The sequence below is a fragment of the Xenopus laevis genome, chromosome 7L (assembly GCF_017654675.1).
Source record: "Xenopus laevis strain J_2021 chromosome 7L, Xenopus_laevis_v10.1, whole genome shotgun sequence".
In the NCBI taxonomy this organism is placed as follows: Eukaryota; Metazoa; Chordata; class Amphibia; order Anura; family Pipidae; genus Xenopus; species Xenopus laevis.
In genome coordinates, this window is record NC_054383.1 from 100,084,557 (window position 1) to 100,100,831 (window position 16,275).

The 16,275-nt window shown below is 39.5% G+C and overlaps 1 protein-coding gene across 4 annotated transcripts in view; it reads right to left on the reverse strand.

Annotated features, from left to right (window-relative positions):
- LOC108696590 (putative 4,5-dihydroxyphthalate dehydrogenase) overlaps window positions 1-16,275 on the reverse strand; it is an 88,351-nt gene that overhangs the window by 26,364 nt on the left and 45,712 nt on the right. For 3 of the 4 annotated variants that reach the window (XM_018226094.2, XM_041569381.1, XM_018226095.2), the window contains one exon: window positions 15,220-15,321. The exons of the other annotated variant lie outside the window; for it this stretch is intronic. In XM_018226094.2, coding sequence (XP_018081583.1) covers window positions 15,220-15,321 — 102 coding nt within the window. The remainder of the gene's footprint in view (window positions 1-15,219; window positions 15,322-16,275) is intronic. 4 annotated transcript variants of the gene reach the window in all.

Below are 16,275 nucleotides of genomic sequence, written 5' to 3' on the forward strand. Positions count from 1 at the left end.
AGTGTAAAACTGACAATGTATGACTGCTCATACACAGCTTGATAAAAACTGTTTTTTTGCAATCAGACAGTGATGTTTGGTGTTGTCATTTTACACACAATTTGATAAATGGGCCTCAATATGTACAAAGTAATTTCTGTTTCAACTGGTTTGTTTTTTTTAAACAAAAAGTATTGGGGGTCATTTATCATATTTGCCCCTGGGCAGTAACCCTAGGAAGCCAATCAAATTGTTGTATTCATGGTTCTGCGGCTTCCTGGAAAAAAAAAATCACTGATTGGTTGCTATAAGTATCTGCCCATGGGCAAATATGCACATTTTTTAAAAAATAAGCCCCATTGTGCACATTTTAGCAAAACAAGCAGTCAGTTTTAGACTGTTAGCACAGAGTGTCAGCAGCCCTTACTATAGACTTTCTATGCACTTTCTATATAGTCAGTTAACTCTGATCTTTGGAGAGAGCTGTTGGGCCACAAGCCTGATATTAACAGTCTGAAACTGCTTTTATCTCAATGAAATTGCAGTGGTGTAACTATTTTAAATTTTAGATGCAGTTCTGATTACACACAATGCTATCATGGGTCTGACATTTAGGAATTACTCATACTACGAGCCTTCTTTCAAGGAATTGCTCATACTACGAGCCTTCTTTCATTTTACTTTATACTTACAACCAAGATCATATGGTTATGAGTTATGAGTTAAAAAGAAGTCTAACCTGCCTGAACAACAACTGTGTCATTTTTCATGTCAAGGAAGGAGCTGCCACCCACTAACCTTTCCCACTTCTATTTATGGAGCCTTGTTTGTGAGCTAGAAACCGACAGTCAGTCTGAATAGGGAGTAGTTTTCCACAGTTACAATATGTATCTCTTATGAATGCGTATCTACCCAGCTGTGTTAGCACTGTATCTTATCTACTAGATATTATATCACAATATATCTGAATCCATGGGTGAGACATAAAAATAATGCACCACCCTGTGTTTATTTGGTTATTATAATTTAAATTACAGATTGTAAAGCTGTGACATGATTCCTGTGTCCTCTTGATGTTGTTGAACTACAACACAGACACACATAGCTCACTAACAGCTGAGTGATTCAAGGAGTCAAATAAGATGATCAACTTGTGCATCAACCTTTACCAGTCTCTGACATACAGTATCAGCTCACTAGGAGATGTTGTATTTATTCTGAGGCCAGCTCAAGTGTATTTATAATACAGGTATGGGATCTGTTATCCGGAAACCTGTTATCCAGAAAGTTCAGAATAACAGAAAGGCCATCTCCCATAGACTCCATTATAATAAATGAATCCAAATTTTAAAAAATGATTTCATTTTTCTCTGTAGTAATAAAACAGTAGCTTGTAATTGATCCCAACTAAGATATAATTAATCCTTATTGGAAGCAGAACCAGCCTATTGGTTTTATTTAATGTTTACATGATTTTCTAGAAGACTTAAGGTTTGAAGATCCAAATTAAGGAAAGATCCCTTATCCGGAAAACCCCAGGTCCCAAGCATTCTGGATAACAGCTCCCATACCTGTACATACACCTCATATGGGGATTTAAAGATGTTGTTCATCTTTGAGTTAACTGTTAGTATGATGTAAATATAAATATTCTGAGTGCAATTGTTTTTCATTTTTTATTATTTCTGGTGTTTCAGTTATTTTACTTTTTATTCAGCCGTTCTCTAGTTTGCAATTTCAGCAATCTGGTTGCAAGGTTCCAAATGCCCCTAGCAACAATGCATTGATTTGAATAAGAGACTGGGATATGAATAGCAGATGTCCTGCATAGAAATATAACTCACAACAAGTAGCAATAACAATACATTTGTAGCCTTACAGAGCATTTGTTTTTTATGGATGGAGTCAGTGACCATAATTTAACCCTTTAAGTGCCAGCAGAATTTCACATTTTGGTATACGCGAAATGCCAGCCGTTTTTGAAACATTTTGTGCTCTCTCACTTTAGGGGCATTTTCTGAGGGGAAACTTATAGTTTACCTAGGAAAACTATACATTGTTTTTTTCGGTAGAAACTGAGCTTTCTAAATCTGCCTGAGTTTTCATGTATTTCCACCTGTGCAAAAAAATTTATAGTGCTAAATACCAAAAAAAAATGAAAAATTACCATTTTTCATCGTATATCAATTTATACCAGAAAAATATTTCATTTTACGGATGAAAATCCAACTGATTTGGAAAGCCTTATGTCTCTCGAACGTGCCAATACCAGATATGTATAGTTTTAGGGAGATTTAGGATTTCTGTACAGCAAAAACTCCCGGCAGTATATTACCGAATTTTGAAAGCACTAAGGCAGAAAACGGCATGCTTTAGATTCCAAGGCAAAAAATCCTGAAACTGTAGGTTTACCCCAGAAAACCATACATTTTTGAAAAGTACACATTCTGCCGATTATAAAATGGGTAACTATGTCTCTCTACTCCCAACTACCAAACATAAAAGCTTGTCTGAATATAGCGGTTTTTCAACAAAAAATTAAAAATTCTGAAAAATCATTTCAAAGGTTTTATTTTGCTGCTCCGCATATCCCAAACTATATTAGGTACCAAGAAAAAGCACCTGAAATATGATTGCCAGGGGTCCACTGAACAGTTTGATACCCATTATGCATAGGTTTACCAAAGTATCTGGCATTTAGAGACACCAATATGAAGTTAGCACATCCAAATTGTTCAGGACTTTACTTCAGCTACTGAGAAATCAACACATTGACTGCATTTTTTGTGGGGTAAAAACACAGAAATATATGTTTACCCCCCAAACCCATATATTTTTGGAAAGTACACATTCTACTGAATCTAAAATGGGTACCCATGCCTTTCTGCTCCAAACTACTGAGTCGCAAGGCTTTCCCAGAATTGTCGGTTTTGGTGAAATATCTGAAAATTGCCTCAAACCTTCAACTTCCCAGAACCATATCGCCCATGTATCATTACGTACTAAGAAAAAGCACCCTAAATATGATTGCCAGGGTTCCTCTGAACATTTTGGTGGTCATTGTTCATAAGTTTACCAAAGTATCTGGCATTTAGAGGCCCCAAAATGAAGTTAGCGCATACAAACAGTCCCGTGGGTAACTTCAGCTAATGAAAGATCAACACATTGACTGCATTTTTGTGGGGTAAAAACACAGAAATATATGTTTACCCCCCAAAACCCATATATTTTTGGAAAGTACACATTCTACCGAATCTAAAATGGGTACCCATGCCTTTCTGCTCCAAACTACTGAGTCGCAAGGCTTTCCCACAATTGTCGGTTTTGGTGAAATATCTGAAAATTGCCTCAAAGCTTCAACTTCCCAGCACCATATCACCCATGTATCGTTATGCACCAAGAAAAACCACCCTAAATATGATTGCCAGGGTTCCTCCGAACAGTTTGGTGGCCATTGTTCATAGGTTTACCAAAGTATCTGGCATTTAGAGGCCCCAAAATGAAGTTAGTGCATACAAATAGTCCTGTGGGTAACTTCAGCTAATGAAAGATCAACACATTGACTGCATTTTTGTGGGGTAAAAACACAGAAATATATGTTTACCCCCCAAACCCATATATTTTTGGAAAGTACACATTCTACTGAATCTAAAATGGGTACCCATGCCTTTCTGCTCCAAACTACTGAGTCGCAAGGCTTTCCCAAAGTTGTCGGTTTTGGTGAAATATCTGAAAATTGCCTCAAAGCTTCAACTTTCCAGCACCATATCACCCATGTGTCATTACGTACTAAGAAAAAGCACCCTAAATATGATTGCCAGGGTTCCTCTGAACATTTTGGTGGCCATTGTTCATAAGTTTACCAAAGTATCTGGCATTTAGAGGCCCCAAAATGAAGTTAGCGCATACAAACAGTCCCGTGGGTAACTTCAGCTAATGAAAAATCAACACATTGACTGCATTTTTGTGGGGTAAAAACACAGAAATATATGTTTACCCCCCAAAACCCATATATTTTTGGAAAGTACACATTCTACAGAATCTAAAATGGGTACCCATGCCTTTCTGCTCCAAACTACTGAGTCGCAAGGCTTTCCCACAATTGTCGGTTTTGGTGAAATATCTGAAAATTGCCTCAAAGCTTCAACTTCTCAGCACCATATCACCCATGTATCGTTATGCACCAAGAAAAAGCACCCTAAATATGATTGCCAGGGTTCCTCCGAACAGTTTGGTGGCCATTGTTCATAGGTTTACCAAAGTATCTGGCATTTAGAGGCCCAAATTGCCTCAAAGCTTCAACTTTCCAGCATCGTATTGTCCATGTATCATTACCAGCATAAAGCATCCTAAATATAAACATATGGGTCTACTAAACAGTTTGATGCCCAATGTGCATAGATATACCAAACTATGTGGCGCACAGAGACCCCCAAATGACAATATGTATAGACATTTTCACGGCTGACGCGCTGGCTGCTGCAATATAACCACCCGGTGTGTGTATTATGCGACATTAGACCACCTAACAGTACAGAGACCCCAGAAAACCATATATTTTCAGAAAGTACACATTCTGACGAATCCAATATGGGTAAATAAGTGTTTCTACTGCAAACTGCCAAACTGCAAAGCAATGCTGAACATAACGGTTTTTATCAAATTTCTGAAAATCGTCACAAAGCTTGAATTTTACCCCATTATATGCCCCACATTTCGTAACTTATCAGTATAAAACATCCTAAATATGAACGCCAGGGGTCTACTAAACACTTTGATGCCCAATATGCATAGATATACCAAACTATGTGGCGCACAGAGACCCCCAAATGACAATAGTGTATATACATTTTCACAGCTGACGCGCTGGCTGCTGCAATATGAGCACCTGGTGTGTGTATTATGCGACATTAGACCCCCCTAACAGTACAGAGACCCCAGAAAACCATATATTTTCAGAAAGTACACATTCTGACGAATCCAATATGGGTAAATATGTGTTCCTACTGCAAACTGCCAAACTGCAAAGCAATGCTGAAAGTAACGGTTTTTATCAAATTTCTGAAAATCGTCACAAAGCTTGAATTTTACCCCATTATATGCCCCACATTTCGTAACGTATCAGCATAAACCATCCTAAATATGAACGCCAGGGGTCTACTGAACACTTTGATGCCCAATATGTATAGATATACCAAACTATGTGGCACACAGAGACCCCCAAATGACAATAGTGTATATACATTTTCACGGCTGACGCGCTGGCTGCTGCAATATGAGCACCTGGTGTGTGTATTATGCGACATTAGACCCCCCTAACAGTACAGAGACCCCAGAAAACCATATATTTTTAGAAAGTACATATTCTGACGAATCCAATATGGGTAAATAAGTGTTTCTAATGCAAACTGCCAAACTGCAAAGCAATGCTGAAAGTAACGGTTTTTAATAAATTTCTGAAAATCGTCACAAAGCTTGAATTTTACCCCATTATATGCCCCACATTTCGTAACGTATCAGCATAAAACATCCTAAATATGAACGCCAGGGGTCTACTGAATACTTTGATGCCCAATATGCATAGATATACCAAACTATGTGGCGCACAGAGACCCCCAAATGACAATAGTGTATATACATTTTCACGGCTGGCGCGCTGGCTGCTGCACTATGAGCACCTGGTGTGTGTATTATGCAACATTAGACCCCCCTAACAGTACAGAGACCCCAGAAAACCATATATTTTTAGAAAGTACATATTCTGACGAATCCAATATGGGTAAATAAGTGTTTCTAATGCAAACTGACAAACTGCAAAGCAATGCTGAACATAACGGTTTTTATCAAATTTCTGAAAATCGTCACAAAGCTTGAATTTTACCCCATTATATGCCCCACAGTTTGTAACGTATGAGCATAAAACATCCTAAATATGAAGGCCAGGGGTCTACTGAACACTTTGATGCCCAATAAGCATAGATATACCAAACTATGTGGCGCACAGAGACCCCCAAATGACAATAGTGTATATACATTTTCATGGCTGACGCGCTGGCTGCTGCAATATAAGCACCTGGTGTGTGTATTATGCGACATTAGACCCCCCTAACAGTACAGAGACCCCAGAAAACCATATATTTTCAGAAAGTACACATTCTGACGAATCCAATATGGGTAAATATGTGTTTCTACTGCAAACTGCCAAACTGCAAAGTACTGCTGAACGTAACGGTTTTTATCAAATTTCTGAAAATCGTCACGAAGCTTGAATTTTACCCCATTATATGCCCCACATTTCGTAGTGTATCAGCATAAAACATCCGAAATATGAACGCCAGGGGTCTACTGAACACTTTGATGCCCAATATTTATAGATATACCAAACTATGTGGCCCACAGAGACCCCCAAATGACAATAGTGTATATACATTTTCACAGCTGACGTGCTGGCTGCTGCAATATAAGCACCTGGTGTGTGTATTATGCGACATTAGACCCCCCTAACAGTACAGAGACCCCAGAAAACCATATATTTTCAGAAAGTACACATTCTGACGAATCCAATATGGGTAAATATGTGTTTCTACTGCAAACTGCCAAACTGCAAAGTACTGCTGAACGTAACGGTTTTTATAAAATTTCTGAAAATCGTCACGAAGCTTGAATTTTACCCCATTATATGCCCCACATTTCGTAAAGTATCCGCATAAACCATCCTAAATATGAACGACAGGTGTCTACTGAACACTTTCATGCCCAATATTCACAGATTTACCAAACTATGTGGCGCACAGAGACGCCCAATTGGATATATAGTAGATAAAATTTACAAGACATAACAAAATAATACAGAAAGTGTGAAATTCAAATAAAATTACTAAAATCCAATAAAACCACAAAAATCTATGCTTTTTTTTTTCAGACTAGTGTAATCAGACATCAGAATTACAGTTTGAATATTATAGCTTGGCAAAATAGGTTTTACGGACATAATAAAGCAAGCAACAGTTATGCAGCGCTGAAAATGCAATAAAATGGCTAACAATGCACCAAAATCCCTAAAATTTCCAAATAATCACCGAAATAACATACAAAAGGTATTGCACAGTACGGTTAGCGAATACGCTATTCGCAAAGGCAATAAAACATTTTTTGAGCCAAAAACACAACGATGCAATATGAAAAAAAAAAAAAAAAAGCTACACAACAGTGTATGTGTGTGCGCATGTGTACAATTGGTAAATTGCATGTTATGTGCATGTGTTTGTGTGTGCAAGTGTATGTACCCCCCCAAGTGTGTGTGACCCCCCTGATCCCCCAAAAAATGTATGTGAGTGTGTGTAAGTGTAAATCTAACCATGTATTAGTGTATAAAGTGTGTGTAAGTGTATTTTGTGTGTGTGTTACACTAACCTGGGGTGTGTAGCTGCAGATCTGTGTCCATGATGGCAGGAGGAGTGGAGAAGCAGGAGGGAGTCGCCAGATCCGTTGATCCGATGCGTGGGCGTCGCTGGAGGGACCCGGAAGTGAAGGCAGCAGCAGCGCGCAGCCACGTGCGTCTGTTGCGTTTGTGGGGCCCCTGGACGATCGAGCCCCAGGAGCCCCTTTCCCACCCGCTCCGCTTGTTGCCTAGGGGGTTCTGAGCGAGCGGGGAAGGAGCGAGCAGCATTTAAAGCCGCTCCTGAGCTCCCCCGCACGCTTATGCTGCAGAACGTAGAATCTACGTTCTGTGGCATTTCAAGATACTTTTCCACAGAACGTAGATTCTACGTTCTGTGGCACTTAAAGGGTTAAAAGCAGGAAAGAGGCGGGGAAAAGACAAAACATTATTTAAACAATAAATAATGAATACCAAATGAAAAGTTGAGTAGAACTGGCCATTCTTAAAGGGATACTGTCATGGGAAAAAAAAAAATTCAAAATGAATCAGTTAATAGTGCTGCTCCAGCAGAATTCTGCACTGAAATCCATTTCTCAAACAGATTTTTTTATATTCAATTTTGAAATCTGACATGGAGCTAGACATATTGTTAATTTCCCAGCTGCCCCAAGTCATGTGACTTGTGCTCTGATAAACTTCAATCACTCTTTACTGCTGTACTGCAAGTTGGAGTGATATCACCCCCTCCCTTTTCCTCCCCAGCAGCCAAACAAAAGAACAATGGGAAGGTAACCAGATAACAGCTCCCTAACACAAGATAACAGCTTCCTGGTAGATCTAAGAACAACACTCAATAGTAAAAACCCATGTCCCACTGAGACACATTCAATTACATTGAGAAGGAAAAACAGCAGCCTGCCAGAAAGCATTTCTCTCCTAAAGTGCAGGCACATGACCAGGGGCAGCTGGGAAATTGACAAAATGTCTAGCCCCATGTCAGATTTCAAAATTGAATATAAAAAAATCTGTTTGCTCTTTTGAGAAATGGATTTCAGTGCAGAATTCTGCTGGAGTAGCACAATTAACTGATGCGTTTTGAAAAAAACATGTTTTCCCATGACAGGATCCCTTTAAGATTTACACATCCCATTAAGCATTTTGTAGCCTTCATGGAAAAGGAGAAAGATGATTTAAAAGAGATGCATAAAATCTCCTTACTTTCCCCAGCAGCGTAACTAGATGGGGGCGGGCCCTGGCGCGGGATGTGCAGCCGGCCCCCGCACCCCTCCGTACACCCGGAAACGGCTGCATTTACAGCCGCATTTAGGTAAAAACACAGTGGTGCGCGAGCTGCCCGGGGGCCCTGAGGGGGTGCGGGCCCTGGCCCAATCGCACCCTCTGCTCCCCCGGTAGTTACGCCACTGACTTTCCCCTACAACTTACCATAAACTGAACCTATGAAAATAAAAATAACAAAATAGATTCTATGCAACAGTGTAACTAGACCCCACAGCAAGGGGTGTTCTGAGTGTTGCATTTTTAGGCAGCCCAATAGCACGACCCCCAGTTGCCCCTTTTCCTGAAAGCCTTTCTGCAAGCATGTCAGGCAATACCACATTTGCACCTGGGTACGCATTTTCAAATGATTATGTCAGGCAATAGAGAGCAATTTTGGACTTCTTAAAAGCATGGTGCACCTCAACGCACCCCATTACTCTTGGAGCCAACCCTAAGTCTTTATGAACATAATCTGGTTCCATACAAATACTGAAATGTTGCATTGGCCAGGACACCCACTGAACCCTTTATGCTTTTAGCCCTCCCCCACCACTCAATCTGTCATCTGGGCCCTTGTGACACTAAAAAAGTCAAGGGGCAAGTTACAGGATGGTTATACTGTTTGTAACATGGTCACACACATGGATGGGCAAGAGTCACAGATGCAACAGCCTGGGCTGCAGTTTGTGAATCAGATGATCACATGATACATGCACAGAACTGGATCATTATGCTCGTTTTCTGTCTTGAACAATCAACTGTTGCCACCTTAAAGGAGAAGGAAAGCTATGGAGGCATTTTATTGCCAATAGATTAGCTGCAATAGTGCAAGCTAGAATGCTATATTTATTCTGTATAATGTTTTACCATACCTGAGTAAAAAGCTCTAGAAACTCTCTGTTTATTTAGGATAGGAGCTGCAGTATTAACATGGTGTGACATCACTTCCTGCCTGAGTCTCTCCCTGCTCTGGGCTCAGATTACAGTAGAGAAGGGAGGGGAAGGGGGTAGAGGAGCAAACTGAGCATGCTCTTGCCCAGGGCAATGAGGTTTAAGCTGAAGGCAGGAAGTCTGATACAGAAGCCCATGTGTAGACAATAGAAGGAAAGAAATGCTGTGTTTCTTTTGACAGGGGACTCAGAGCAGCACCACTTTGGGGGTTTACTGGTATATTTAGATGGACCTTTCTGATAAGGCTTACTTAGTTTTAACCTTTCCTTCTCCTTTAAGGTGTCCATAGACTTTAAAGGAACAGCAACACCAAAAAATGGAAGTATTTTAAAGTACTGAAAATATCATGTAGTGTTGCCCTGCACTGGTAAAACTGATGTGTTTGCTTTAGAAACACTACTATAGTTCATATGAACAAGCTGCTGTAGAGCAATGGTGGAAATTGAAAAACGGCTATATGGCACAGGTTAACAAATGGATAACAGATAACACCATTAGACAGACAGAGCTTATCTGCTATCTGCTGTGTAACCTGAGCCATTTCTCCTTTGAATGGCTGCCCCCATTGCTACACAGCAGCTTATTTATATAAACAATAGTAGCGTTTGTTAAGCAAACACAGCAGTTTTACCAGTGCAGGGCAACACTGCATTATATTTTCATTACTTTAAAACACTTTTATTTTTTGACATTACTGTTCCTTTAAGATTGTTCTACCAATTTTCGTGCGATCCAACAAATCTGTCAAATTATCAAGTTTAGTGGTCGCGAACGATCGCGCATCTAACTACTTTCGTCCGACATCGGTCAGGCTAGAGGATTTTCATCGTTGACAGTGAAATTTATTCATTGTCCAGTTGTTTGCAGGGCCAAGCAGGCAGCTACCCAAAGTTTCCTAGTTGCTAGCGCTTGAAATGGTTATTTTTGTTGATGGACAAATCATGCATTTAAATGAACTTTTCAGGTCCTAAAATAACAAAAAGATATTTTAAAAATCTATCTATGGCCACCTTTAAGCCTGTGGCACTGTGTGTCACTGTAATCAGGCAGAAACAGCAGCAGCCTCCCTTTGATTTAAATACAAACGAGTGGACATTCAGTTATTGGTGATTATTGGCCTTTGCAGAAAGGGGAGAAACTGTGAAATGTGACATGAGCCTTAGGGGTAATTAAATGTAAGTTAAACCCTGCTTAGAAATAGGGTATACTGCATGTTCCACACTGAGCAAAATGCAGAGCTAGAATATGTTTTCCAACAAACCCATCAGCTGTACTGCTCTGGCATTTTGGGGCCTGGCTGAATGAGATCACTGAGATCTCCAGCTGCTCTTCGAATGGGGCTTTTGTTACACAAATCAGTGAGGCTGGCACTGTAATGAGATAAGGGGAGGTTAATGACATCAAGGCTGGATATTTGAAAAAAAAACAAAAAAAAAACAAGATTAAACTCAACCATGAGGCTTTCTGTGCACTGAGGAAAACTGTATCAACCTACTGAAATAGTGTACATGTTCCTTATTATGTTTACTTTCTGGAAGTCCAATGAGTCAACCATGATTTATATGCATTGAAAACAGAAAAAGCAAAACAACAGCATTTGTTTTTATAGAATGAGGAGGTGGGCACAGCTGTGAAAGAGAGACATCATGAGATCAATTTATATCCTTGGGCCTGAACTCTGTTGCTTTTACTAATAAAATTTCAATATTCAGTACAAAAAGGGACATTATGCTTAATCTTAGATAAAATGATAATGGATATGGCATATTTTGGGCTCCCATACTCTTGATGATTCTTTAGAATGCAACATATGTCCACCGTGACCTTGTGCTGACCCCCTGACACTCGACTGAAATGGTTAATTTGCTTTTGCCCAAATAACCCCTATAACAATTATCACTGCTTACAAGATGAAACTGTTAGGAGACTGGAGAGGCCCATTACAAACACAAGTGTAAAGGTGATCATACACAGGCAGATTTAAGCTGCAGATTTGGATCCTTTAGACCAGGGGTCCCCAACCTTTTTTTACCCGTGAGCCACATTCAAATGCAAAAAGAGTTTGGGAGCAACACAAGCATGAAAAACTTCCTGTAGATGCTAAAAAGGTCTGTGATTATCTATTTGGACTGGCAGCCTACAAGAGCCCTGTTTGGCCATACACCTTGCCTAAAAACCAAGAATTAAAAAAAAAAGCACCTGCTTTGAAGCCACTGGGAGCAACATCCAAGGGGTTGGGGAGCAACATGTTGCTCGCGAGTTACTGGGGATCACTGCTTTAAACTCAGTGTCAGAATAGGGTGACCAGGGCCCACTGGGGCTACCACCTGGGGGCACCAAAACCCAGCCCCAAGTGCCACCAACCCCCCCATTAAGCGACACCCCCGCTCCCTTACCATTATCTGGACAGATGTTGATCGGGCAGGTATGATTTTCCCATCTGTTCGAAGACCACATCAGCTAGTTGATGCGGTCCTTGTTCCATCAATGCCTATTCCCGTCATTGTAACTCAATAGTTTGCCCCTCGGGCCCAATGATTGAATTAGCCCAATATCTCCCGCTTTTGGTGGGCATATCAGGGGAAAGACCTCACCAATAACCAAAGTTATTCACTGTCATACGGAAACACTAACATAAAACTAACAAAATATCTTAGGGGGCACAGCCCCTATGGTTAAGTTCCTATTAAATAAAAAATAATACAGAAATCAATGGAAAACTCAGATGGGCATAGCATATTGGTCTATATTATTCCATTATAGATATATAAACAACAAAAATGGCCTACGCACAAACTATTTTTAATCCCATATGACTCAGACTGAAATAGTAATTTAGGCAACATCTCATGTGAATTTACAAGTCAATGCAAATTCACATGGGAGTAACCTTCAGATAACAATCAATTTATGTTTTGTTAGTGAGATCCATATGCAAGTTTACATGTACCTTCAGTTTAACTGCTTTTTATTCTACCTGTAGTAAGCATTTATATAAAAGAGATTTGGTCCTTGATGGCAATGCAGTTTCCAAACTTTAAAAACAGCAATAAAATGTAGGTATTTGTTCCTGGTAAACCACCATAGTTTCAGTTTACATTATAGCTCATGCCTCAATATATTATACCATTGGTAATATGACTCTGTGAGTCAGGCATTTTATTTTACTTTAATAATTAATGTTGTTTAATGGTGTTTTCACTGCTACACTAGATGTTTTTGTGATCTTCAAAGCTGATGGTAGGCCTGTGGTGGACTTTATTCTCAGAGCCTCACCAGAGCATTAGCAATGTGGTTACTATATATCAATTATGCCTTTCAGTAAATGGGTGGCATTAATGGCATACTATATTTTTATTTAACTGAGTCCTATATTTATCCATTTTCTTTAATCTCATGTTATAGAAGTCCCCGACACAATATTAAACCTTTACACCATATAGAAAACTGGTCACACTTTTGGTAACTGTCTCCTCAGCACACCATAATATTAAAGATCCAGTATGATTATTGCCAATTTGGTTGCACATGTGGTAAATCATATGGCATAGAACTGCTTGTTTAGCCCACTAAATGATTGGATTGCAAGACGGACAGAAATAGCAATGCGAAACAAAAATTTAAAAGCCAACTATAGCTAAACTTTTAATAATTCCATTTCAATGCGTCCAAATGAAATACTAAAAATATTAAATATATAATAGAAATCAAATGCCGTGCTAGCTTCTTTTAGCTGATGTTATTTGCAGTAGTTTTCTTAGAGATGAGCTGATTAAAGGAGAAGGAAAATTAAAGGAGAAGGAAAGTCGTTTAGCACTTGGGGTTGCCAAATGTTAGGCACCCCCAAGTGAAACCCTGGGCTGATGCTCCTATCAGCAGAAAACTGCACCGGCCCGGGGTTATTCCAGTGAGCACCACGGAGCACTTCTCTTCCAGCTTCTTCTTTCTTCAAAGTTCCCGGGGCAGACGCATGCGCAGTAGAATGAAAAAGCCGACTTTTTATTTTTAGCTTTTTACTCTAATGCTTACGCGCAGTCACGCAAAGAAAGTAGAAGCCGGAAGAGGGCCGCTTCATGGTGCTCGCTGGTATAACCCCGGGCCAGTGCAGTTTTCTGCTGATAGGAGCACCGGCGCAGGGTTTCAGGTAAGTAAATACATTCACTTGGGGGTGCCTAACATTTGGCACCCCAAGTACTAAACAACTTTCCTTCTCCTTTAAATGATAAAAGCATTGTGCACCATTGTGCCACAGGTAGAATATCCTGTGTGCCATGGTGCTTAAAGGAGGTCTAAAGTCGTTTTTTAACCATAGGGATTCATCTTTCATGGGCCCTGGACATTAAGCAACCTCCCAGAACGGCCTTGTTCCCCTGTACCTGTGTGCCAAATGCAAAACTACAAAATGTAAAAAATAAATGTAAAAAGTATCCACTATGCATGCCCTACAGTGGCTAAAAGCATGCTCACAGAGTGCTAGTACTAGGTCAGTCTTCAGTGTGTGTGGTCATTCTTAGAAATCACTGCTGTGTTGTCTCAGACAGGGTGTAAAAAAAGTCAAACATGGCAGTTGCCAACCCTACTAAGCAGTTCTGATTTTGATGGGCACTTAAGGGGGAACAGAGCATTCTTTTGTGAGTATTGATGATGTGGCTAGAGAGGGGCTCTGTGTAGGTGCCCCTTGGTTTAAAAATGACTTAAAGGCTCTCCTCTCAAGAGGTTTAATAACCCTCCTGTTTTGTAAATCACCATTGTCCCCTTCACAAATTATATCAAAACAGTTGTGTGATGAATCCGTTATAATAAACCAGCAGAAGTTTATTTCATGGTGACCCAGGGTGCATGGCCTGCTAGCAATGGTAACATACATAGCTGAAAGTTGCTCGCAGTAGGAACATAAATTTGACACAAACAGGGGAATGTAATAAAAGTCGCAAAGAGCAAAACAATTCGCACCAATAAGACTAAAAATCCACATCTCGCAATGTAATATTGTTCCTTAAACTGTTATTGCAATGCGAATTTTAATTGCGCATTGTGAATTTTAATTGCGCACTCATAAGAAGTGCTTGAAGGTGTCGTAATCTTTTGGAGCAAACATAACAACTTTTTCAGTAAGAAGTTTTTTTACATTGACTGCGTATTGGCGCAAACTATAAAATTCGCAAACGGTCTTTCACTGTCGGAAGTGGTCGCTAAACAGTTTTCAGGCTCGCAAAAGCTATATTAAATTCGCACAAAGCAAAATTTGTTCGCGCAAAGGCATAACTTTTCGCATTGCGAATAGTTTTTCCGTTAGCGATTTTTATTACATTCCCCCGTATGTGTACTGATTGACACCATAAGACTATATCAGCATAGGAATGCATCTGTACAAACTAGCAGGAAAATATAAGAGTATAAGATATGGGCATGATAAAAAAACCAATATTACTAAATTCTATTCTAAAAGTAAAAATATATGAAAAGATATGGGCTCTTCAGCTGCTTACCTTTAAGGTGAAAAATGGAAGATTCGTTTTAGATCCCTCAATAAAGATTGCCTGCCAGGTGATTGCCTAATTTGGCAACTGTGTGTAGCCACAATTATGAAGGGTAAGACATTTTTTTATTTAAAATCAATAAAAATGTACCTTAGATCCATAGATAGTGGTATTTCTCACTCCTAGAGCTTGTGTGAAGGCCATCATAGTAAATGCAGCAGTCACCCCGCCCTCAAACTCCATATTAACAACCTATTCCATCAGAAGAAATCAGTTACCATTCTGCAGTGAGGCACATTTGGAGAGATCATAAATGGTAGTAGTAAAAAAACAAATGCTTTCAGTAAGGATGAGCATAACACAATAATGGAAAAATCACAAGACTTATTAAGTATATACAGATGCAAGTGCTAGAGAGCTACGGGATGCTACTTCTCTTGGGGCCCATACATAAAGCATTGGCAGGTGCAAGCTGGACTCTACAACTTCTGATGCCCTTCTGGGTCAATAAGAAGTAGGGATGGGCGAATTTGACCCGTTTTGTTTTGCCAAAAATGTGCGCCTTTTCTGCGGCGCAAAAAAGGCAAAAAATACCAGCAATGTTTCAATATTGCACCTGCTTTATTAATTGATTCAGCAAATCCCTCCAAAGCACATATATTGAAAAAGAATTTAATGCTGGAGTAAAATTCTTGGGATGTCATAGCTGATATTTGGGCTACACATATAGGTGTTAGGTTGCATTATAATATTATGGTCACACCAGCTGAAAAGTAGTGTGGGAGGCACATTTATCAAGGGTCAAATTTTGAATTCATGTTTTTTAATAACTCAATTGAATTTGAAATTCGACTTAGGGAAATTTATTAATAAGATCAAAATAAAAACTTTAACAAATTTAAACAACCCGACAACTCATATCGAATTCAATTTAAAAAAAAAAAAAAAAAACCTCGAATCGAGTTTGGATAATTCCCTAGTTGAATTTGACAGAATTTGACCATAACAATTTTTAATTCGACCAGTAACAAATCTGCCCCTTAAGGTCCAAAACTGACCTTTTGCCAGGAAAAAGAGTTTTGAGACTCAGTGCTACTCCTGTGAAAACTGAATGTCAGAGCAGGGTACGCTGCTTGATCTAGATCCTGGCAAGCATCTTGATTACACCTACTGGTAAGCCTGCAAGATTGCAATGAACCAATGTCT